The sequence below is a fragment of the Acartia tonsa genome, chromosome 11 (genome assembly GCF_053477335.1).
Source record: "Acartia tonsa isolate MP-2025a chromosome 11, ASM5347733v1, whole genome shotgun sequence".
Classification (NCBI taxonomy): domain Eukaryota; kingdom Metazoa; phylum Arthropoda; class Copepoda; order Calanoida; family Acartiidae; genus Acartia; species Acartia tonsa.
Window position 1 is genome coordinate 8819155 of NC_137270.1, and position 27201 is coordinate 8846355.

At 31.8% G+C, this 27201-nt stretch overlaps 1 protein-coding gene and 1 long non-coding RNA gene across 5 annotated transcripts in view; one reads left to right on the plus strand and one right to left on the minus strand.

The window, feature by feature from the left end:
- Positions 1–17181, minus strand: part of LOC145332364 (malonate--CoA ligase ACSF3, mitochondrial-like) — a 45634-nt gene extending 28453 nt beyond the window's left edge. For 3 of the 4 annotated variants that reach the window (XR_013884170.1, XR_013884169.1, XM_080177363.1), the window contains exon 1: positions 4408–4565. Coding sequence is in view for 2 of the 4 variants with exons in the window: in XM_080177363.1 (XP_080033489.1) it covers positions 4408–4491 (84 nt within the window). In the remaining 2 variants the exon portion in view is untranslated. Of the gene's footprint in view, positions 1–4407; positions 4566–10245; positions 10288–11029; positions 11197–17034 lie in introns of those variants that run through there. The other variant, XM_080177364.1, reaches the window with a different exon arrangement.
- Positions 17182–20208: 3027 nt separating this feature from the next.
- LOC145332766 (uncharacterized) lies at positions 20209–26398 on the plus strand. Its single transcript, XR_013884294.1, has 3 exons — positions 20209–20319; positions 21310–21390; positions 26262–26398. It is a non-coding gene; the product is annotated as an uncharacterized LOC145332766 (long non-coding RNA).
- The last annotated feature ends 803 nt before the right edge of the window (positions 26399–27201 follow it).

The window sequence follows — 27201 nt, forward strand, 5'->3', positions numbered from 1 at the left end:
TTTTAAATTCTCCAAGAGGCCTATGGCCGTTACTTCAAGAAGATAACATAAACAATAACCATGGATCAAGGGAAATGACAATGGACAATCAATGATCTTTCAATGTGAAATGATTTTGATAGTAAATAATTTTTGGTGGCAAAGGTTTGTGAAATGACTTAAACAGCATTGTCTCCTTTACCCGTCCCTGTAAATAAGTATAATAGGTTACTATAAATCTTGATACAGCAGAATATATAAATTATAGATTATTTGTAATAATGTGTGGACATTTTGCTAGGACCGAGTCCGCAAAACGTCACTGCGCTGTCTAGACTTTCAAGTTATATAAATATCAGAGAAATGGATATGACATTTGACGGGAAACTTTCTTCCTCCACTTTTTCGACAATATCTTTATAGTATTAAATATTTATAAATATAACAATTACAGCAAGTTAATGTAAAAGATAATGTATAAAATCAATAATAATATCAATATCTATAAATATAGCCTAAAACGATTTGTAAATTTACCAAAGCAATAAATAAAATTGACTTTACTATAGGTGAAAATTTTATGTTGGAAAATCTCGACTCAAATTGAACTAACAAATCAAGATTTTAAAATTGTTTATAAAACTTTGAGTACCGGCCACAATTTAAGGTCTAATGTCCTCTTCCTCCCTGCCTTTTACAAATCTATTACAAAGTAGAATGATGTCTGTCCGTATGATCTCGGTAACCACTGAACCGATTGGATTCTACTCTTCAGGGAATATACCTACTGGTCCTGTGGTGGTTTTAGGTTTTTTTCTTGAGAGATGGGACACCCCCCAGTTCCAACCCCTCCAAAAAACAAAAAATCCCCCTACAATTTTTTTAGGCAGTTTTTTGAAAATAAATAGCATCTGAAATACCTATTTGTCAAAGCGAAACCGCTAGTATGTTAAAAAGACAGCTAGCATCTCAAGAAAGCATGAAAAACTTCAATGTCAAGGGTAAAAAAACAGCATGTCTTTAGCTTAAAGCTGTAGACGATGATGAAATTTGAAATATGAGAAAGCATAACATGACATATGAAGGTAATATCAATGAAATATTTTTAAAAAAGATTAGATACCTTATCCTTCATCCATAAAACTACACTTTAAAAGATAAAAACGTTCTGAACGATTTTACAAAAAGAAAATGCAAAATAAATATGTCTGAATTAGTTTTAAATATCAAGTAATGGCATTTTACTTTTCTAAGCTTAATTCTTTTATATTCATGATTAAACAAATAAATCAATCTCCTGATATTACTTTTTAAAAAAAGATAGGCTATCTAAATAGGTGCTGGTATTCATGTACAATAATATGGTTTATATTTAACCCTAAAATATTTTGATTTAATGTAAACAATAAATTGGAACTGATGATCTATTTTAATAGTGAAACAATTGTATTCCATCAATAAAAATGTTAAAGAAATAAACTGTGTATATATATTTATATATTATATATATGTTTATATATATTATTATTTATATAATAATATATTCTATATTGGTATAAATCTACTTAAATAAAAGTTACCTTTTAAGTTAAATTTTTCCAAAATTAACTTTTTAATAATAACCTATTCAATAAATGGCCTAAACCCTGCTTTGCTCCAATAAAAACTCTTTACATTTTTTCCATTCAACACTTAGGTTGTAAATTAACAAAATCACCTTGAAAATGAGAAAAATTAACAATTTTTAGTGAAAGCTATGAAGTTGAAGTTCAAAGACTAAAACTATAAAAATCAACCATCCATGAATGATTTGATTTTCTCTAGTCTCAACAATAACCTACAGGCATTTTTTGTTTCATTTTACATACAAGAATGATTAAATGATAAACGGTTAGAAAATGTTTAACTGGAAATGGAAATTCTTTAAAAGAATCTTCACATATGGCACAAGATTAGAATAATTGTATAAAAATATAAGTTTTAGGATGGTTTCAGGCTATTTTTTCTGTCTCTTCTTAGAATCCAGACCCTTTAGATGCAAGGAGCACCATCGTTAGTTCTACAATATACATAAGAAACATACCAAAAGAAAACATAAATAATTAAAAAAAAGAAAAGTGAGTAAAAAGGAAAAAAAGAATTGCCAAAGAAGAAAGATAGAGAAGATATAAGTAACAAAAAACAGTCAAAGTAAATGTGAAAACTTTAATACAACAATAATTACATAAAGAGTTGCTATACAGTATACACTGTAGAACCATCAAGAACACAAAGAGAGAAATTCAACAATGGTTAGTTTTTTCTCTCCATATCTGCATTTAATTTTGGGAAATTATTTTAATTGATAATTTTTACTTCTGGATAAAAACAAAAAGTCCATAAATAACATTACAAAAATAAAATAACAATTTAGGTACTATTACAAAAATATAATGACCAAAAAAATGATGAAAGAAATAGCCCAGTCATTTAAAATATATCTAAAACCTGGACATTTTATCAAAGACATAAATGGCCGATAAATTGATATAAATTCCTAATGATGATACACAAAATTACCCCTTCTATACATTATTATTAGTGGTTGAAACGTTTGGAGGCTGAACTAAATGAATCAACTAATGAAAATTTCATAAAAGTCCCCAAAGTTGGTTAGCTAACTATTAAGAATACATTATCATAAAACTTTGGGGACTAGTGTAATAAACAGCCCAATGTCCCCTCCCTGACATTTTACTTAGTTTGGTTGGGTATTAAATGTATAGATTAGAAATCTGTGTACATTTCTAAATTTAAACAGTGAAGCGTAGATTCCTAATTGAGTTATTTCTTTTTTTTTGCATATTTGACTATTTTCTTTTTTAAAAGCACAGCTTCTCTATTTTTGGTTTATTTGTCTGTGTGATATAACAATTAAAATAAGCAGTCTCTTTATCTATCTTATCTATTACCTAGTTAAAAAATAGCCATAGCATTATTTTTGTTAAAAACATCCTTTAATTCATTGTTTCAGTAACCAAATGTCAAATGTTTACTGTAATTGTTACAAAAAAATTCAATGGAAAAATACCTATATTTTCTACATGTCTTAATTTTAAGTCATTGCTGCACTACTTATGGACATAAATGTCCTTGTTTTGCAGATCTTAAACGCTTCACTGTATTTGTCTCAGATTAAATGTTAAAGAAAGCTAACATAAGGTGCTTCAAGAAAATTAATATCTCACTAATGAATGCTATATAACATGCTTTTCAGAGAGCCAGAGAGTTTATTTGAAATTAAACACTATGTTAGATAATAAACAATTGGATTAATTTTCCCTATCAATAGAATTTAAGATATTTTCTTTTGTATACATAAAGAATAAATTTTTTTTGTAGACTACTCTTAAGAATTTTTGACCCATCGAATGCGACTTACTAAATTACAGCGACTTACAAAATGGGGAAGAAACAAGAATTCTCAATAAGAATATTATAACAGAATCTTTTAAGTATGAAAATTTTTTGGCCCTTGTTATAACAGAAGCCCCAAAAAACAATCAGCATAACCTGTTTAAGTAACCTGTTACTGTTTATTTTCAAGAAAGTTTCATAGATTAAGCCAGCATGACATCTTTGTAAAGCTTTTGTGATTAGCACCAAAACATAATGACAGCTTCTCCTTATAGCTGCAGATAGTGTCAATTCTTAAAGGTAACAATATTTAGAACATACACAGAGAGGTTGAGGTAAACATGAAGAGCTCTCAGAAGTTTTATTCATAATTTTATTGTTTATGAACGTGGAGCTTAAGCTGGCCCTTGTGGTTTTACAAAATTTATAAACCTATCTTTTGTTGAATTACGTCCAATCTCTTAGAATATGGCCTATCAATGAAATTGGTTAAAACAGGTGTTTCATATTCAATTACCGTCTAACATTTCTTGTGAATACATATTCTTATCCGTGGAAAAGCACTTAGGAATGACGCAACTGGCGCCACCTTTTTATAAACACGGCAGTGCAGTGGCAGGGATATGGCATCTAAAGGAAAGTTTTGTGCCTCCAATTTTTCCATTATCATTTTTTTTTTATAAAATAGCGTTTTATTTAAAAATCAGGTGTAAACAAATCTTGAAAATCATAAAAAATCAAAACAATTCTGCGATGTTTTATGGAAGGCAAATCACATTAAAATCATATTTATTATCTACATTAAAAATTATGCAGTTATACCTACGAATTTAATGAAAATATAATAAGTGGCATTTTTAAATCTATAGTAAGAGTTACACTACTTACATATATACCTTTATCTTAAAGCTGTCCAACCTACAATAATTATAAGATATTCCAACTTTTCGTAAGGATTGACAGATTGACGTACAGCTCATGATAGATGCCTTGAAGAGTAGCTTTGCTTGTAAAAACTAATGTATCCTCTACCTGGTTGCACTCCACATGGCAGGTCAGCCTGCAAAGCCTCAAGGCGGTCAAAACTCTCAGTGGTCTGATAACATGATATGACATTATATTTTTCAAGCCTAAAAATCAAGTCTCGATTACAGCCCAAAGCTATAATTTCAATGATATTCAATTTGTCAGGGATCTAATGGGATAAGACAATTGCTGATAATTTGATGTACAATCCCAATGATGATTTACATTATTGAACCTTTTATAGATTACAATTAGTAGTTTAAATGTTTGAACACTCAACGTAATGAAAAACCCCTTCGAAACTCCATAAAAGTACCCAAAGAAGGTAAGTAAGCCAACGAATCAAAAAACGCTATTATAAAACTTTGGAGACTATTGCAGTGTAATAAATAGCCCAATGTCCCCTCCCTCCCTGTCAATTTATTCTAGTATGTGAGATATCTAATAATTCAACCAAAAAAGCAAATGAAATAGAATTACCTACTTAGTATTTGAAATGTTGTAAAAGTTGACTGTAAGATTAAAATAAAGTTATTTTCTTTTTATTTGCAATTCAAAATTAATATATACCCATTGTTCTTTTAGAACAATTGAGTACATGACAATAATAATATTGTCACAATGTATTTTTAAGTTTATTAGCATAAGAACTTTTTTTGTTTATCCCTTAAGATCTCGCAAAAAAAATGAACAGATAGGTAGGTATAGTTCCTAATTTTTACTTATTGAGAAAAAATTAATTCAAATATGGTAAAACTCACGAAATATTTTTATGCCTAAAAAACATCCTAAATTATTAAACATACATAAAGTGGAGAGGTTATCAATGCTTAACAAAAACTTTTATATAAAAGCTCTGTAATGATAAATGTATGTATAGTTTCATAAGTGATTAATATCGTGTCAATATTCAAACAAATATTTGACATTAAACTTAATCATTTAATTTCAAGTGTAAACAAGGACATCAACATTTCAAACTACGAAAGAAAATTGAGGAAAAGTGGTACATTAATGGATTTTATTTATTACCTATTACTTTGATCTTACACCTTATTATCCTGTAATCTAAATAAAGTCAAACTTGTAGCGGGCGAAAATAACGATCAACCCATCCCCCTCTTTACCCTATGCTCTCCCCTTCTTGTTACATGAACGAACTGTACAAAAAATGACAGTGGAAATAGCAACCTAAATTGTCGCCAATTTTTCCCCATTTATTTCCAGAACCCTTAGGATTATTTCATGAGCAATAAAGGTCTTTCATGTGTCAATACTGTGGGTGGAGATTAATTTCTTCGGCAAAGTTAATTCCCTTTCTTCCTTTTGGTTCTTCCTTTTTTAATGTATCTGCGCTACTTATAATCATCTTTCTACGCTAAAATGTAAATACAATCAAAATATAATTACATAAATGATGAAACTTAAATTTTATCGTCGCGTGATAAAACAGTTTACTTACATGAGAATTTTTTTTTAATGTGAAAGGGGGGGGCGAAAGTGACACTTTTTGAAACCAAAACTAAAAGTCAACAAAGGAACTCAACTAAAAAAAAAGAGTTACAGGTCTGAGATTTTGCATGGCAGTTGCTTTAAAGGGGTAAAATATGGACCTGTGAAGAAATGGCGGCGCAACCGCTGAAAACCGCCGTTTCCCGCCGAATTTTTTTTGCCTTTTCACGGCGGTTTTCGGCGGTTGCGACGCCGTTTCTTCAGTTCCATATTTTACCCCTATAAAGCAACTGCCATGCAAAATCTCAGACCTGTAACTTTTTTTAGTTGAGTTCCTTTGACTTTTAGTTTTGGTTTCAAAAAGTGTCACTTTTGCCCCCCCCCCCCCCCTTTTAAATAAGCGAAGAAAATATTTATGTTAATATCAAAATAAATTAGGGAAACAAAAAAAAATAGATAAAAAAACAAAAGGGGATGTCAACATCCATTGAAGCTAAGTTCAACAAATCAGACAGACAAACGGACATTGACAAACATAGAAAAAATTTGGTTTAAGAGTGTTCAACATGAACAATAATATATGGACTAATTGAGAAAGATTATTGAGTTTGCTACGCTTTCTTAACTCCCAATTGTTTAAGGAATCATCATGCAAAATTTTAAATCAAGAGAACTATTCTAATATATCTTATCAAACGTTCAGAGCTAACCGTTCAGGACATGTCCTAAAACTAGAAAAGCTGCGCCTTTAAAACACCTTTCACACATTTCACCTTGGAAATATTTAACTGCACTAAACTTGAGCTTGGCTATAGAAAGAGAGTCATATGATAACAAGGTCGGTAAAGTTCAGAAGAATCGCAGCGTAGAATGAAAAAGACCTGTTAGATGTATTACTTAAGAATGCTGTCGGGCGAGGGGATGTAGTCACAGACGCTAGGAAGTGCTTCAATTGCTGTTAATTAAGACGCATGAGAATAATGGTAAGAGGATAAAAAATGTCTTGGCCTGGAAAAAGGCTCACTCCATTACCATGTACAGTTAGGACTTCCAGAGAAAGGTCATGTAATTAAAGTATTTCTTAGAGGATGTCTTGATTTCGAAGGAGATACCCAAATGAGAGGTACACCTTACAATCATTAGATTAAGGACAGTCAATCGGACACAAACAAATGGGCTATTTATAGAGTAGCTATAATTAAAACTCTTAAAATGCGTAGGTATCCTTTAAAACAGAGACCACGTTGACCACAGTTAGACAATTTTAACAAAAAATATTAGGAATTAAATTAGCAAAGGCAACGAAATAATTAACAATTTAATTTTAAAATGGGTTTGAAAACTCTAATAAGATTTAAGGAAATTTTTAAAAACTTTATATTGCATTAGTGATAAAGCATATTTCGAGTGGGATGGTAAACACAAGTTTTTCATAGAAAGGGCAAACAAATAATTTCTAAAATCTAGAATGACGCTAAAAATATTTGCGTTGCCCATTTTATCGAAGCGTATCCACTCTATACAAGTCATTCTCTTCTATCTACAAGTTCCAGTTAGTATGTCTACATCTTACTTCATAACCCACCCACCCTTCTCTTCCCCTATTGGTGGAAAAGTAAAGGGAAAAATAATCAATGATAGCCATAGACGACCAAGGGGAGGGGAAAAGGTTTTTTTACCCCTCTCAAACTATAAAACCGCTCATCTTAAACCCCTCAATTAAAGAAAAACTTTTAAAACCCCTTATTTTACCCCCTTGAAATAAAAAGCTTGAACGTCCCTCTCTCTTTTCCGAACCCATTTACCTGAAATCTATAAAGCCAATACAAGTTAAAAATTGATTTAATTGTTCTTGTTAAATCAGATGCTTTTTTTTGGGGGGGGGGGGGGGGAAACACAAAGAGTTATTTATGAATGCAAAGTTGTTTTTTCACCAAAAGATACAAGTACTAATAAAATTTAACAAAGAAGACAAAATATTCCTATACATTTCAGCAGTTGGATGTCTATCTTTTATATGTGTCAAATGAGATTTTTGAAACTAAAATCTTTTGAAAAGATGCATATTGGTCATGTACAACAATCAATCGACATTATGAGAATTGTGATCTTTTATAAAACGATTTTATTCTTCAAAATTCATATCACTATCCCTAGTTTTCAAATGTAATGGGCCCACTCTTACTCTCCGTCTTTTAAAATCTTTGTTTTATATAAGGTGAAGCTATTCCATAATTTTCTAAAGTCTCTAAATTGACGTCCCTGAATATTTTGTTAGATAGATCATTCTAAAATTTTTGGACTATTTAAAGAGGTGTACGTATATACACTTCATAATGATTTGTCCTTGTTATTAATAGCAAGATGTCATTAAAATAGAAATTAATTACACTTTTTTCTCCTCATTGTAACACTATTTAAATCAGTGTACATCTGTTTTTTTAAGCCCACTAATTTATTTTATATCAATACCTTATTACTTTTTAAAAATCTAGTGGCTGTGCACTTGACACCTAGAGGCTCTTGGGGCTGAAATAGAGCCTAAACCGAACCCTAGACTTAAATCGAAAAATGATATACCTAGGCTAAAGCCATCCAAGGACTTTCCCAAAAGTAGACAACTTCATCGGATTTATAGTTAAAAAAACTTAAGCTTCAAACAAAAACAAAAAAATCCTTACTGTTTTATGTAATAAGAAATAGTGGGTATAAAAGTATCCTCATTTAATTCACTTTCAATATTGCTATATTTTTATTTTCTTAGATATTTTTTGTCAATTTAATTTCTTTTACTCTTTTAACTCTATTTCTTTTAAATGATTAAATTTCCCTAATAAATAATCTCTCTGTATAACTATCTTTCTATTGAACAGGCCTATTTTAACCTTTTTTCTCTCCATCTTATTCTTTCTGTGTTTATTTTGCTTTGATCAGCTGATTAAATGTCTTGTTTTTAGTTCTTTGTATGTCAGACATAGAAGGGCGTCAATGTGTGTGCAGTGCGTGTGTGTGTGTGTGTTTAATGCGAATAGAGCTTTTTTACGACGCAGAAAACTGTTTTAGGTCATACTCAACTCATAGTATGTTATCTTAGAGCTATGCAAACATTTTAGGATTCAATTTTCAATATGAACTATATCTTGTATCCGTTATTGCACTAAATGAGATTTTTTGTGACACACTTAAAGAAATTTAAAGAAAACTAAGACCAACTAAATGACTTCTTCGTGTTTATGATGAAATTTGGACTAATATATCTAAAGTTTTAAGTCATGTATTTTTCGCTTACATTAAAAATATATAATGGAATTAAAGAATAAACAAATCTAAACAAATTAAATCACTGCGAACGAATAAAACGATTCAACTTTACATTCTATTTTCTTATATATGTTCACAAGAATTCTACGACGCAATTGACGCATTTTTTGCGTCTATTTGCCCAGTACTAGCTAAAGCTAGGCAACAGTTAATTTGTTGTTTATCTTTTTAGACTGTTAAAATTTTAAGGACAATTTTGTTTGATGATATGTAGTTGTTAAATGAGATCTTTAAAACAGCTTTTTAAGGATCTATTTTGATTTTAGACAGGTTTGGTCTATATAACGGGAGGTAATTTTAACCCCCTCCCCCTTCCACAAACACACAAAAAATCATGTCATTAAATGGGGAGGGGGTTTAATACCCCCTTTGCATTCACTTTTAATAAAAGCAAGCTCTAGAAGTAATATGCATTTGAAATAGGTATATAATACAATTTACTGAATAAGCTCAGATATTAACAAATAAAAACAAATGAAAGAAAATTAACAAATAAAGATAAAATCCAGCTATAGCTAGTTTATATTGAAGTTTTAATGTAAACTGATAGTATAAAAGCAAGTATTAAGTAGCGAAGCTTCTTAAAACTAAAGTATGTCCGTACATGTAATGTAAAAGTAACAAAAAATGTCTTTATTTTTCACCTGATTTATTTATTTCGATGCCCAACAAAATTCAGACTAACTTTATTTACTCTATTATTGTTTTTTTAGCTACACTTGCTTTTGAGCATAATTGTCCTTGTATAAATATTAAATTGCAAATAAATTGCAATGTATAATTTAAATATAAAAATATTATTTAGATTACTTCGCCCCTAGCCTCTAACTTAAAGAGCCAAAATAGCACAACATAATCGGTTTACCAGTTACTGAGATCTTAAGCTTCAGACGAAAGGACAGACATAATTACTTTGTATTTTAGAAGTTGAACGTATGTATATTAGCTTGCTTTCTCACATGATTTTTCCTGTGAAAAAAAACATTAAAGATATTTCAATAACCCACAAGTTACAACTAAAGTATTATTATAAGTGTAGTTGGTTTTGTTATATAATTTTGTCAATCATGCCTGATTTCCATGCTGATTATCTTCCTTGTTATCACAGAATTTCTAAAATTTTAAGAAATTATGTAGGTACACCAAGCTTTTACAAAGCTTCTACATTCGCAGATGGGTATGCCTAATGTTATGCGATTCATATTAATGGCAATAATAATACACAAATTTGTCTTGGAGTAGAAACTAAGAAGGATGAATAACAATGTAATAAAACATTCTCGTAAACTTTTTTATTACACCAAAAAAAACCCAGAAAATATGCCATAGGTGGTTTTATACACGGTTATATAATTTATCTTCCATTGCCCAGTCCATTTAACGTATCTTATGTAACTCTTTTCGTATGTGGCCATTCTTTTATTTAATAATGAAAAAATATAGGTATATAATGAAGACAAAACATTAAAAATTATAAAACACCTTAATTTGTTCTTTTCTACATTGATTACAATTATAGCAGAAAAACATTTAATTTTGTCCCAATGATGGTTAAGTAATGAAAAACTTAAGGCACAGTAGTAATTTTAAAGTATGGCTTCGAAACCGATCAATATCAGGTGGATTAGAACCGGATCTTACTTAAACATCATGTTTAGCATGGCATTACAGACAATTTTCCACAAATAATAAAATAAAAATCATAAAATTAATACTGGTAATGTTAGCCTGGCCCTTCTGCCCCTCGGGTCTAACAAAACTGGCTTTAATATTACACTTTTTCATTTAATATCCGCGGAAAGCTGACTTTAATACGTTGCGATGAATAACTATTTTTGACATATTATACACTAACCTGATTTAAAGATTGTTTCTGAATGAATTTTCACAAATTGTTGTACTGTCTCTTTGTCTGTCGGTACTGCTGCTGGCGTAGAGAGATTATGCTGTCATGACTGGAACATGAACACGAGAAGGAAAACTAACATAAATCCGTAGATTGCCAGTATAAACATATTTCACCTGAAATTATAAAACAAGAATTAGTTTATTTATAATCATTTGCTTCGCCCCTTGCTCTAGAGGAATCCCCGGGATGAGGAAGGGGGGTAGAAAAATAGCCTATAACCACCTTAGGGGTTCTTGAAAATCCCCTGTAAAGTATAACCAATGGAAATTCGGACAAATATTTCCGAGATCTTAAACTTTAGACAAAAAACCTCTTAACTTTACATTTTTAAATAATAAAAGTATTGCTTCGGATATGGCTGTGTTATAACTGAAGACGTTACAATAATAATTTTGCTTAGTCAGAAGCGTGACAAATACATCAAGAAGGGAGGATAATGAAAACAAAAATAATCTTCAAACCTTTCCCCTCATTTTATATAAAGGCTACAAAAGGCAAAATATGACACATAACTAATATTTAATGATTAATCTCTGTTATCCTAAGGTTACAAGGTACTCTAATAACATACAGTTTACTACTGTCAAAAATCTATTCATACAAACTACAAAGTTAAGTCAAACGTGGGAAGGGGCACTGATAAAGATTCTTATTAAAACAATTACGTCCATTAGTTGCGTTGTAATTAAAGAATTAAATGTATGAAGCTGTAGACAATAGACATGGTGGTATAGAAATTTTATGATGATTTATTATTTTTTTTTAAATACTAGCGGCTTCGCCCCTAGCCTCTAGGGGCTTCGCCCTATAAAGTAATGGGAAGTCAACCCTCCTAAATAGAAATATTCAAAAAAATTATTCTTTGTTTAATTACTCTGTGGTAAAATTAAACCCAGGTTGTTTGCCGTATACACAAAAATTTCAATTCGTAAAAATTAAACCTAGGCTGTTCGCATACACAAAAATTAAAATTTAAAAAAAAATATTTAAATTTTTTTTTTGGGGGGGGGGAAGGGATTCGTGGGGGCTTCGCCCCATGTTGCAGTGGGGTTCCCCCACCCCAATTACTGGTTTTTGTTTAGAAAAACTTTAAAAAATTAAAAATTTTGGAAGTGGGGATTTTTTTTATTTTTGGGGGGTTGGGGTGTCCCACCCCCCAAGAAAATAGCTTAAAACCACCAGAGGACCAGTAGGTATATTCCCAGAAGGGTTGAGCCCAATTTGATCAACAGTTACTGAGATTTTACAAAAAATGTAAAAAAAATCTTTGGGGGGTGGTTTTTTTTATTTTTGGGGGAGTTGGGGGTGTCCCACCCCTCAAGAAAATAGCCTAAAACCACCACAGGAACGGTAGGTATATTCCCTAAAGAGTAGAATACGATCGGTTCAGTGGTTACCGAGATCTTAAGGGACGGACGGACAGACAGACGGTCAGACGGACAGACATCAAGGTACTTTGTAATATAGATAATGTTTAAAAGACACACAAACATTCCAATAACAAAACTGATTAAAATCGCCGAATAACTCTCCTTATTCTTAAAAGGAATGGAAGACATAAAAATGTAAAATAGAAACATAATATTGATAATATACTTATTAGGATCGTAGCTACTTTAAAACTAGTGTCTGTCCGTATGTCTGTCCTACTGACTAGTACTTGAAGAGTAAACAAATACCATTTAAAAATTATTTAGCTCAGGTAGGGAGGGTATATCGGTTTATAAATTGCATTGATTCCCTCGCCTAGGTAAAAAAAAACTTGGGGTTATATTGAACTTTTATTGGTTGGTTCAAAGAGAGCAGTGTCTTCACTTTTGAATTCAAAAAAATTTCTACAGAAGGGGTTATTTAATTCATAATCATTTGGGATATATCTAAATTCAAGCTTCAGCTTCAGTTACTATAGAACTAATGTGTAATCATAAATCATTATTATTAGCATAATATCATTCCTGTGAACAAAGTTTTCATTGTTTCTAATATGCTACATGTGAAAAAACACATTTACAAACATAAGTTTAAAAATAATGAAAAATGACCGAAGCAAGAAAATGAAGCTTCCCTGAAATGCATTACCCAATTATTCCACCACTGTCAATCTGGCTACGTGAAATACAATAGATTTTAAAAATGATTTCATGAGTGGGGTTAGGTCAATTTATATTCTTTTTATTTTACTAGCGGCTACGCCCCTAGAGGCCTCTAGGGACACTTGAGGAGGAGAGAGTCGAATTTAATAATTCAATTTCTTTTTCTTTTTTTTTTTGGGGGGGGGGGTTTCCCCCCCTCATTTTTAATTTTAGTTTTTAAAAAAAAAATTTCTTTAATTTGGGGGGGGGGGGGTTCATTTTTGGGGGGGGTTAGGGGTGTCCCACCCCCCTAAGAAAATAGTTATAACCTTCCCGGGACCTATGAGAAGCTATCCTGTTAAGGAGAACCCGATCGGTTCAGTGGTTAGCGAGATCCTTCGGTACAGGATTTTAGAAGTGGAAGGTGAAATTAAACCAAGAAAGGGGGAGGTAGGTTGTGCTAAAATTCCGTAAAGGTGTGAGTTTTAAGGCTTAAATAACGATAATATTCACTAAATATTTTTTACTAATACTTTTGTCCATAGTACTTTTCAATAAGGAATACACATATTTAGTGAATATTATCGTTCTACTACTATTTTTAAAGCCTAAAACACACACTTTTACGGATTTTACCAGAAACCTACCCCCCTCTTAATTCCTCTCACAGTCACTGCACTAAAGTAACTAAGAATAAGAAAATGCAGTAACTTTTCCACCAGGGATACATGGATAGGGCCATGGGGATATATTAATATTCAACTAGGTATAAAATTTAGGTTTAATAGGTTGACTTGATTTTTAAATAAGCCAATAAACTAAGAAAGTCTAATGACCCAAATTAATTAAATCTAAAAATACATCAAACCTAAATTACGTTTACTTTGTAAGATAAAGAAAGATTCAAGGGGAATCGAGTGTCATTAGGCTAACCACCATATTTAATTTTAAAACACATCCTCACATTCGTTGGCTTTAAAACTTTAAAGAGTCTAGAGTGATGAACAGACAATACAAAGGAATAGTTTCCAAAATTTTTTAAGGGGTAATTTGTTTATCATTCTTGAGTAGCTAAGGTTAGGCATATTTATTTATCCATAGTTTCATTCCTAAAATCCCTGGTGAGAATTGAATTATTATCTATTGTTCTATCCCTGTACTCAAACTTTATATTTACAATTCTAATAAACCTACCTACTATGTTTCTTATCTTTAAATATAAAAATAACTAAAACGTTGACAGTTTTAAATTCATACATGAATCCTTAATAAAGTGAATCATAAAATCATAATATTTAAAGCGAAGCTGCTTAACAATCTTGGTTTTTAACAGGGATCTAAAGGGATAAGACAAATGGTAAAAGTTAAGATACTATAAATTGACTGAACAATAAAAAAGTACCAAAAGCTTTAAAACCAAGTAATGCGAGATTATGTTTATAAAACTTACCTTCCTGGCTTTTATAGATTAAAGTGAATGTCTACTACTTGGTAATACTAACAAGTATGACAACATCTTCAAAGGTGAAACTCAAGAATTCGTAATTTTATGAAAATGTCAAAATTAGGTGTTTGCAGAAAGAGGGGGATATTTGACTGTAAATTGAAAATTCCAATGGTATCCGAAGTTTTATAGCCATGTTTTCTTAGTTGTTGGCTCAAATATTATGGGTCCTTGGATCGTTATAGGTTGGCTCCAACCAATAACAGTGTTCAAACTTTCCAACCATAATTCTAATCAACCGTAAAGGTAATTGTGTGTATCATAATTCGGAATCAACATCAATTTATCGTCTATTGTAATATTCCTGGGTGTTGGGGACCATTTAAATAATAACATGCTTAAATGGACGTCTTAATTATCTTGAAACTAGAGTTGCTATAAGATTTGTTAATAGAATAGCTGCACTACTAAGACATGCAGCTTCCATGTGAAAATTTAATTTTCAAGGTCAGAAGACAAAATTAGGGAAAATTACATAAATTCATTAGTTTTTTACCATCATTTATACTAGGGTTAAGCTGCTGTTAGTATGTGTACGTACATGTCCAATAAGGTCTCAGAAACGGTATTATCTAGGTACCAATTTGTCTATAACTTTCAGAGAAGAACTATCTCTATATGACCCAAAAGAAACAAAGTTCACACCTAGCATTTTTTATTTTTTCAGGTATGAAAAAAGGCGAACCTCACCATTCAAAAAAAATTATAGATATCCATTACTTTTATGAATTGACTATTTTCTACAAATATCCAGCCCTTGTTATATGTAGATTCACTGCAATGCATGGTAAGAAAAGTAGGTAGGGAGAAGGTAAAATTAAATGTTTTTACATGAATGAACTGAACATGTCACAAAATCTATTAAAATTAGCGAATATTAGTTCCCTGTTTCACGTACTAAAACAATGACTAGAAAATATTTTACGTTCACACAACACAAAATTGTACGGAGAGGGATGCGATTTCTTAATTCAGCTTAAAAAACATACGCAAGATGGGGGGGGGGGGAGGGTGTATTAGTAATGTTTAGACAAGAATTATATTTCAATGGAAAAAACTATGCCACCCTGACAACCAAGGGGTGTTTACCGCCCAATCAAACCGCTCAATTAACCTCCTCAAAATACAAAGCAAAGTAAGGAGATATTTACATAAAAAATCAGAATTAAAGAAAGAAAAAACTAGGTACCTATCACTGTTATTTGAGACGTGTGACAATAATTGGAAGACTGCCTTGTTATTGTTCAGCCTTATATTAAACAAATTATCATTATTTTTATTGTAGTCTTGAAATATTAATTGATTGGTACAAGTACTTGACCCGCTATCTCAAGGAAGCTACTCTTTATTACCTCACTCTCGCTGAGTATGGCAGGTGTCACGCTCTCCGCCTAGGAACTAGGCGGTAAATGTTGCGCAGATATTATAACTATTGAATTGAGTATATTATTTTCTTTAAAATATTTGATAAACGATTTATCTTTCAAACTATACCTTTACAGATTTTCAATTTTACTGTCTTCTATCCCTGCTCATGAATTAGAAAGCTTTCTATGCTTTGAAAATTATACTTTTCAGTAGTGAATATAGGGATAGCTTAATACAAGATATATTAGTCTAGTAACCTTTGATTAGTATTTAATTTTGTAGCAATAAAGTTTTGGGTAACTAAACATTTTTTTAGTCTGTTAATAAAATATCTATCCTTGAGTGTGATATGCTACTTCCTTTCTACAAGAATTTTAAAACTTTTAAATTCATTCATATACCAGTACCTAGGTACTTTAAAATTGATAGGTAAGTAGTTTAGAGTTATTATTGTTAACTGTTATCAAAATGGTTAATTCTTTCAGTTTATGCTGCTTTGTCAGACGTTTAGTTAAAAGAATAACAGAAGGAATGCCTTGAACTAAAAAAATGATTCAACGAGCAAAGTTGTACGATCGACAGGACTTCAGATCCTGCACTTTACTTTAATTCTGGCGGGAGGGGGGGGGGGGGGGGGGGTATTTTTAAGAAGGATTTTTTTTGGGATGGAAGAGTTACCTTCCCTTGTTTTACGAGAAGCAAATCGGTTTCCCAGTGGAGGCTTGGGATATACTGATACAAACAGCTAGAAAGACAACCTGCTAGTTTTTAAGGATATACTTTTGACAATGTTTGTTTTCTTGAGTTACATCTAATAAAAGCTTAAGTTAAAAGGACAATTTAAATCTTTTTTAGGTAGGTAAAGATATGTGCTGTGCAATAGAGTGCTTTAAATATTATTTATATATTCTCTAAAAATATACTTTTGACGAATAGACATTTAAGACGTACGAACAAGATCTGGTTTAACAGTAGCTGCGCTAGTAAAAGAGTAAAGAAATACTTACATTATTCATCTATCACCAATGTAAAGAAAAACACTCTCTCACTTTTAAATATGTTTTAAGTCACTATTTTAGTATATTTTGCTTTTTATTCTGAAAAATAATTAATGAACGTTTACTTCATTAAATTTAGGCTTTCTTTTAACTAAAATAAATCTAACACATGTAGAACTAAGGATAGCACTAGAAATATGATGCAATGAAGAGATAGATAGATTATAAACAGAATATTTGTACACGTATACTATGACTTTGAAGGGAAATTTTATATTTGAACGGCTAAAATTTAAATTTATCATAAAATAATATAAATACATACATAAATATGTATCAACCATTTAATTAATATGAATCACTTAACTTTTATTTTATAAAATAAGCTTAATTTTGTTTAATAATCAGCTGATATTTGTATAATAATCACACGTACTATTAATACAACACTACGAAGCTGTCACTGTGTGTCTGCTTCTAGCTCCCTCCATCCAAGCAGAAGCATGGACGCCAACTGACAACATTATGTTTCCCGCATTTTGTCCGAGCTTACATTTTATTTTCCCCGAATTTTCTTCAAGAAAATATTCAATCAAAATTATTCAAACTTGAATTGTTCACTAAAATTATGAAAACTATAATTTTTGTAAATTTTACATTTGGGGAATTTGATACTTTTGGGGAGAATTTTCTCCTAAATTTGGACAAAGCACCCAGACGAGTGCATTTTTTAGCAAGGTGTTTTAAAAATATCTTGGAAGTTCCAAAAATACTTTTTTTACAATTATGTGTAATATAACTTTTTCAAATTATTATTTATTTGGAAATAAATCTCTCGTATTAAACTTCAAAACACAGTTAGAACTACTAAATGTAAAGTAAAGTGATGTTTTTTATGCTTTATTTTCAATAAAACCTAATATAAGTTTTTTGAGGAACTTAAAAATAATCTTAATTTGGTTTCTAAGCCAGTAAAAGTTATTTCTAGGCGTCGCAACGGCGCCAAACGTGTATGGTTACGAAACAAAATAATTTTGGAGTTATATAAGTGTTTTCCTTTACTACTACGACGAAAAAAATGACAGGAAAGAAATTGCTAAGTTGCCAACTAACAATAAAGTTATACCAATTTTTAACAATCGCAATATTATCCTATACCATTTCTTAATTCTATGTATTTGGATGTATGTATATCTTGCAACCCAAAATCTTCTAGGTCAGGAAAACAATTAGAAAATAAGAATCACATAATTTTGAAAAGTCTAATCTTTCTCCTATCAGTGTTTTAGGCTATTTTATATCAACAAACAAACATAATCTGAAATATTATCCTGATCGATGGGTAAGGGGGGGGGGGGGTGGCTGGGTAGGAGAAGACGTCCATTTTGAAATAAAATTCAGTCAAAGTGCATCTTTAGAGTGGCCACTAAATATGGTACCCTATGCTATAATGAGTTGGCAGGTCTTGTGTTATATAAGCCTGATATGGGTGAAAATGAAAGAAAAGGCTTGAAATAAGGGAGAGGAGACGCTTTAGGCGCTCTTCATTGAGTGAGCATTAAAGTTTATTAATAGCTAGCTATATTATCAAAAATATATTTGAAATGTGAACAAAGATTGTTGAATTATTAGAGAATTGGCCTTATATAAGAGGTCTGTGGTTTTTTGTTGTGTTTTTTTAAGAGTCATGTTGAGCGTGTGTGTGTGTGTGTGAGTGAGGGAGTAAAACGGCCTTGCAAGGATGTTTAGGACCAGTTATTTGTTATGTTTAAATCTAATGTGGTATGTGTTTAATAGGTTGTAAATGTATGGGTAATAAATATAGCCTTTTGTGCACGAATTGCAAGTTAGTTTTTCATTTGATTTCCTTGTGCAGGTAAAAGGTGACTAAAAATGTTTATATAGGCTTTTTGTTATATAGAATTGGAACTATTTTTATATTAGGGGGCGAAGCTATAATCTTATGAATTTCAAAAGATAAAAAAAAATAATATTTTTGACTAGATGTTGAGTTATTTATGTTTTAATTTTGATAAAGCAAACTTTTGTACAAGACGACCTTCCTAAATCAACCATTCATGGTTCCAAATTAAAATTGCATTCAACCCACAGATAGCTATTTGTTTCTGCAGTTAGAACACGAGTAAATTTTTTAGAAGTCATAAAAAAGATTTTGAATTTAGATTGTTTTAAACTTCACAGGAATACCCATTTCAAGGGGATTTGGGCAGGACTTGACAGTTGCACAGCTTTCTAAGCCACCAATCATCCTCAATCGCAAGAATAATTCACCCGAAGTTCAGGTACAAAATTTCAAATTCAGCCACCAGAAGCCACACAGTGACATAAGAGTAGCATAAATTAAAAGAGCGAGAGAGAGAAACATATCTTACTCTTTATTAAGTTAAAGGGACTGTGAACGAGAATTTTTCTCATCTTAATATCAAATCTTAACATTATCTCATTCATAATATCTCACAGATAGAGCAAAACGCGCTTTTGTTTGCTTAAAAAACGGCTTTTTCCGCTGATTTTTATAAGGTACGGGGAAAGGAAGAAATTTTCCGTATTATATAAAATGTGCATTAAATTGCCTTTTTCTCTCATTATAGCTAAAATTAAACTTTTTCGCATAGTTCTTGACTTTTCCTAACCGTTAAGCTATCTGTAGATGTAAATTATTCATTAAAATATGAACCAGGCACAGAGAAATTAATGAAATAAGTCATGTTCTTTTTGGAAATTCAAATCAGCCATTAAAATTACATAACAAAATTGACACCACAAATTTACTGTGACACATATATTAACTCTTTTCTAGGTTCGGAATAGGTTAGTCTAGTATTTCCACTCTTCCCTTTTTTCATTACTTCCCCTCCATTATTTTGAAGCAGAAAATATAAACAGCTGATTGGAAAATTATATAAATTTAAATAAACATCACGTTTGTTATGAAAGATTTTCAATGTAGGCAAAACTAGTAATATAGTAGAACGTTCAATGTACATAGTTATCATATTAATTGCGACGTGATTTTTACGTCTATGCCATTCCCGAGGTTTTAATTGGCACAAATTTAGGCATTCAAATTTACTTAATATCATGTGGGGTAAAATTGTATGCATATCCAACTGGTTTTTATCCAGATGAATTTCAGTTGGACGTGGGTTTTATATTGTTAGTACACTAATGCTACCAGCGCCAACATAATACATATTACATAATTTTCAGACAAAATGCAGAAATTACTCGGATATGTTGACTATTTCAGCTTCTTCGTTAGTTAAGCTTTAAGTAAGGAATAGTTTTTTCTTTCATCGTATTATAAACCGCTTTCCGCGGATATAGAATGTACAATTATAAGATCAAAACCAGTTTTTTTTGCCCCGAGGTGCCGAAGGCACCGACTAAAAAAATTGTTTTAATCTTATGGTTGTACATTTTTATATTCGTAGAAAGCTGGATATAATTGATGCTAGACCTAGTTTTCTCGTATGGATGAGAACCGGTTCCTATCCGCCGGATTCGAATAAATATGAGAAATAATATTATTTTGTTAACTGCTCTAGGGATGGCGGCCGCGGGGGAGGGGGGGGGGTAAAGCAACCATCTTGTAATCAATGTGTAAATGGCACTTAGAATTCGAATTTCGTTACTTTTTCAACTTTTTGTTCAATTTAGGGAAAATTACCTACCAAGGATTACTCATGCAGAATTTCAGATAAAAATTCGAATTCTATGTGCCATTTATACATTGATTACGAGATGGCTGCATAACCCCCCCCCCCCCCCCCCCTTAAATAACACCAAAAGATAGGGCATTTGACGAGTTCTTTATACTTATTTTTTTTAATCATGGAAAGAAAATGAAGTTTCGGGTTTCGTCGTATATTCATAGTAGCCGTCCTCTTATTTCTAGCCCCAGCGGGGCATATTTTCTAACCCTGTGGGACAATCATTATCACATATTTAACCTAACCTAAAATAACCTTTCAAAAGCTATTGTGAAAATACGATGAAACATCGTTTTCTTTCCTTGATCCATTTTTTGAGGGGGGAAGAGATTACCTCCTTTCCTATCCCCTATTTCAGCAACTTTAATGGTGAGGGCGTTCTCCTCCCCCCCCCCCCACCCTTACCTCACGTGATTGATTAATTTAAGAAATACTTTTGTTTTAAAAAAAAACTCTAAGGGCTGGGGAGGGGGGGGGGGATAGGGACTCATTAGGGAGTAAGTAAAGAAATTCATCCTTTAACCATCAATTAAATTGTCTAAATATTTAGAACTGTGAATAGAAGGTGCCAGTCAAGAATTATGATTGTTTCCCCGAAATTTGCTTCATGGCAGCTTCGTAACTCTTACAGGTAATTTTGTTTTAATAGAGAGAATTAAATAGGGATGATCTTCGAGTAACACATTTTATTGGCTGGTAAGAAAATTGAAAATTAGTTAGTTTATATGCTGTTTAAAGTGACATTATCTAACTATAAGTTTGGCTCTAAATATTTTTTATCTCACTCAAAATGGAGATTTTAATCAGTTCTGTTGTTAGTAAAAGGAAGATCGAAAAAATTGTTGTCTGTGTGTTCAGCAAAGAATCTTGCTAACCAATGAACCAATATGGTTCTTCTTTATAGTGGAGCTTTTGTATCAAAGTTCCATTGAAGGTAAATAACTATTTTGAGAGAGGGCACTTCCACCCTTACAAGAGAAACATAATAAACGACCTCACCCAACCTAAATATTTTTATGAAAAAAAGTATGGCTTCGAAACCAAATAATCTCCACTAGATTAGAAATTATGTATAGCAACATATTATTATAGACAATTTTCCACAAATATTACAATAAAAATCATAAGATTAATTTTAGTATTATTAACTTAACAAAACTAACTAAGTTTTTATTTTAATATCGACGGAAAACTATATATAATACGATGCAGTAAATAAATATTCTTTTTAAAATTTTGGACTTCTCCTTTCCTTCCTCAAATGCACTTAGAGGCCTCTAGATGAAAAAAATATTCAAATCAATAATTTTTTTTTGTTTAAATGCTGATTTCTTGGGACTTCCCCTTATCCTAATCAAATAATTGTTTTTCATTTTATTTTTTACTAGCGGCTTTGCCCCTAGCCTCTAGGGGCTTTGCCCCAAGAGGTATAATTACATCTTTTATTATCTGGAGAGCCCCCACTCCACCACTATTTTAAATAATTAAAAGAAAAAATTTTGTTTTGGGGGGTTAGGGGTGTCCCACCCCCTAAGAAAATAGCCTAAAACCACCCTAGGACCAGTAGGTATATTCCCTGAAGAGTAGAATCCGATCGATTAAGTAGTTATCGAGATCTTAAGGGACAGACAGACAGACGGACGGACTGACATCATTCTACTTTGTATTATAGATATTGAGTTCTAAACTTTTATTAGACTTTTACACGACCATGGCTCAAAATCAGCGCATCCGCCCGTCGTACGGAAGGTGATAGGTTCGAATCTCTTCCCGACACCGCGACATGACAAGATGCTAAAAATGTTTCCTACTGCTACTATTTCAGATGCACAACATTATTAGTTAGAGTAGGGGGATTGCCTTGGCCCAAAAACAGCAAAGCCTATTACCATGCACAGTTAGGTTGTGCAATCAAAGGGTTTTGTCTGATGTATGTTACTAAACCTAATATCCTTGGGTGTTAGTATTGCATCCCATTAACGGAGATGATACTCTGGATTCTCTAAATGATCACTTATACATCGAAGGATAATCCCGCCCTTACGAAGTAAGTAGTAGACATATAAGTAGCTTCACTAGAGGGGTGGATAAGGGGGGGGGGGAAGTTTGTACACTTATAGGAAATGAAATTCAGTACCAAAGTTTGGGAGGGTCGTATGGGCTTGTTTTTAAAGTTATCAACCTAATTCTTTTTGTAGGCTCTCTTATATGGCTTGATATACACGGAAAACTTTGAAAATTGAATTTCGGTACTTTCCTTCTAGGGGCTTGTGGAGCAAAAGACCCCAAAAACACTAAAAATATGAGTTCTGACCTTATTTTTAAAGATATCGACCTGATTTTTTCTTTATAATACTTTTTTAACATACTTGAATCAACGAATCATTACAGATTTAATTTTGGGACTTTCCTTCTAGGCGCTTGTGGAGCAAGAGACCCCCAAAACACAAAAATATAAGTACTGGGCTTATTTTTGAAGATATCGACCTGATTTTTTTTATAATACTTGTTTAACTTAACTGAATTAACGAACCAATACAGATTTCATTTTGGGACTTTCCTTCTAGGGGCTTGTGGAGCAAGAGACCCCCAAAACACAAAAATATGAGTACTGGGCTTATTTTTGAAGATATCAACCTGCTTTTTTATATAAAAATAATATTTATACATAACCGAATCTACGAACCTTTACAGATTTCATTTTGGGACTTTCCTTCTAGGGGCTTGTGGAGCAAGAGACCCCCAAAAATCATAAAAATATGAGTTGTGGGCTTCTCTTTTAAGATATCAACCTTATTTTTTTATATAATAAAAAAATACTATTTTAACATAACCAAATCTACGAACCATTACAGATTTTATTTTGGGACTTTCCTTCTACGGGCTTGTGGAGCAAAAGACCCCAAAAACACTAAAAATATGAGTTCTGAGCTTATTTTTAAACATATCAACCTGATTTTTTATATAAAAATACTATTTTAACATAACCGAATCTACGAACCATTACAGATTTCATTTTGGGACTTTCCTTCTAGGGGCTTGTGGAGCAAAAGACCCCAAAAACACTAAAAATATGAGTTCTGACCTTATTTTTAATTTTTAGGAACACTTTTTTTTAACATAACCGAACTAAGAAACCATTACAGATTTCATTTTGGGACTTTCCTTCTAGAAGCTAGTGGGGCAAAATACCCCCAAAAAATATTTTTAGAGATATTGAGCTGATTTTGAGGTTATCTTAAAAAATAAGCTCAGAACTCATATTTTTAGTGTTTTTGGGGTCTTTTGCTCCACAAGCCCCTAGAAGGAAAGTCCCAAAGGTAAATCATTAATGGTTTCTTAGTTCGGTTATGTTAAAAAAGTATTATTTTAAAAAGATCAGGTTGATATCTCTAAAAATAAGCTCAGAACTCATATTTTTAGTGGTTTTGGAATCTTTGCTCCACTAGCCCCTAGAAGGAAAGTCCCAAAATGAAATCTGTAATGTTTTCTTAATTTGGTTATGTTCTGAGTTCTGAGCTTATTTTTTAAGATTACCTGAGAACTCAATTTATTTTGGTTTGGAGGTGTTTTACCCTACTTTCCCCTAAAAGGAAAGTGCCAAAATGAAATTATTAGTGGCTACCTAGTTCAAACATGTGAAAAAAGTTTTCATGAAAAAAAATCAGCTCAATATCTCTAAAAATATTTTTTGGGGGTCTTTTGCCCCACTAGCTTCTAGAAGGAAAGTCCCAAAATGAAATCTGTAATGGTTTCTTAGTTCGGTTATGTTAAAAAAAAGTGTTCCTAAAAAATCAGGTTGATACATTTAAAAATAAGGTCAGAACTCATATTTTTAGTGTTTTTGGGGTCTTTTGCTCCACAAGCCCGTAGAAGGAAAGTCTCAAAATGAAATCTGTAATGGTTCGTAGATTCGGTTATGTTAAAATAGTATTTTTATATAAAAAATCAGGTTGATATCTTAAAAAAGAAGCCCATAACTTATATTTTTATGATTTTTGGGGGTCTCTTGCTCCACAAGCCCCTAGAAGGAAAGTCCCAAAATGAAATCTGTTATGGTTCGTAGATTCGGGCATGTTAAAATATTATTTTTATATAAAAAAAGAAGGTTGATGTCTTCAAAAATAAGCCCAGTACTCATATTTTTGTGTTTTTGGGGTCTCTTGCTCCACAAGCCCCTAGAAGGAAAGTCACAAAATGAAATCTGTATTGGTTTGTTAATTCAGTTATGTTGAAAAAGTATTATAAAAAAAAATCAGGTCGATATCTTCAAAAATAAGCCCAGTACTCATATTTTTGTGTTTTGGGGGTCTCTTGCTCCACAAGCCCCTAGAAGGAAAGTCCCAAAATGAAATCTGTAATGGTTCGTTGATTCGGGTATGTTAAATAAGTATTATAAAGAAAAAATCAGGTCGATATCTTTAAAAATAAGGTCAGAACTCATATTTTTAGTGTTTTTGGGGTCTTTTGCTTCACAAGCCCCTAGAAGGAAAGTACCGAAATTCAATTTTCAAAGTTTTCCGTGTATATCAAGTCATGTAAGAGAGCCTACAAAAAGAATTAGGTTGATAACTTTAAAAACAAGCCCATACGACCCTCCCATACTTTGGTACTGAATTTCATTTCCTATAAGTGTACAAACTTCCCCTCCCCCTTATTTCTAAGGGCGATTTCTCTAAGGATGGTTGTAGTAAAAAAGTTATTTAAGCAAGATTCTTCAGTACATAGACACAGACATACAGCCTGTTACTTTTTTAATGGAATTTACATAAACATGACAAAAATATTTTCTTTGAATCAAAACTATCGGCAGTTAACCATTTTTTTTTTTTGGGGGGGGGGGGGGTTGGGGCCCAAATTTAAATTAAGTTGTACAAATTTAAAAATAAAAAAATGAGGATGTGGGAGGGTGGAAGGTACAGTACAGTACCTATGAGAAGCGACATTGTAATGTACAGGGGTACCATATAGGTTCAGCGGATAGCAATATTTTTCTGCGAAGACATACGCACACATATGTACACATACAGACATTCTGTTACTTTTATAGATTTCTAAAAATGAGACAAAAATAAAGGCAATTGCCCTCATATCGCTTATAAACCGCGAACAAAGTTTTGAGAGTAAAATTTATTTTTAATTCTTACTTATAGATAATTAAAGGAGAATGTCCACTAAAATGGTTTGGGCAGGAGGTGGGGGGGGGGGGGGGGGGGGTGTGGTTTCTCGAGAACTCTTAGAGCTAGAGTGAGGTAATTTTGGATTTAAACTTCTCTAGGGCCAAAGTTACTTTCAAGAATATCGGTATTCGCTGCTCCCGCTAAAACCCACCGAAAACGGCGATTTTTGGCGGGAGTGGCGTTCACCGATATTCTTAAAAGTAACTTTGTCCCTACAGAAGCTTTAATCCAAAATTAGCTCACTCAAGCTATAAGGGTTCTCGAGTAAAATATAAACTACAGATACAAAATGTTCTATATTAATTTTTATTTTATTTTTCAGGTGTTAAAGAAATTCGTCGAGAATGCAAGAAAACCTGAATATCAAATAAACAAAGATTTCTTGATCTGTTTGTATTTTTAAAAATGTGAATGTATTAACTAGTTCTAGTTAAATTTTAAATATAAACATTCTCAAAGGATAGACTTTTTTAATAGCGAAGCTTTTCTATAATTAGGGTCGGTCCGCACGTCCGTCCCGAACGGATAACTTTTTTGTTAATTTAGACATGTTAGAATTCCTATCGATTTCAAACTTTGCATTGTGATTCCTGTAGTAGTTAGGTACGATTTTGAAAGCGTAGCAACTCTATAATGATTATCAGAATGTCTGTAGGTCTATTTTAAACATGTTGATTTTTTTACTTATTTAATAACAATTTTTTATCTGTTTTAATTATCCGATTGATCTGATTTTTTTGTATAGTGATTCCTGGTATAACAAAGTACAATATTATAAGCTAAGCAACTCTATAATCAAGTCGTAAAAATGTAAGTATGTCCACAAACATTATCCTGTATCAAGCAGTTATTCAACAAATTAAATATCATGGACAGATAGAAATGTGTTTTGGTTAGTTGTTAAAAGCGAAGCTTTTTTATTTTTAGGGTCAGTTCGCCCGTCCGTCTGTAATGGTTAGCTCGTTAATTTAAACAGGTTATAATTGTCCTATCGATTTCAAACTTTGCATGATGATTCTTAAAACAGTCAGATAAAACTTTGAAAGCACATCAACTCTAATCGTTGCCAGAAAAAACCGTCCAAAGGTCCATTTAAAACGTGCTGATTTTTTACTTTTTTGATAACAAATTTTTCAAAGTTAAAATTATATAATTTTAAAATACTGATTTCTATTACAACAAAGTACAATGATAAAAGCGAATCATAACAATTACTTACATTTTAGTTAGACTTATGCATGAATATTATGCTTATTCAGTTC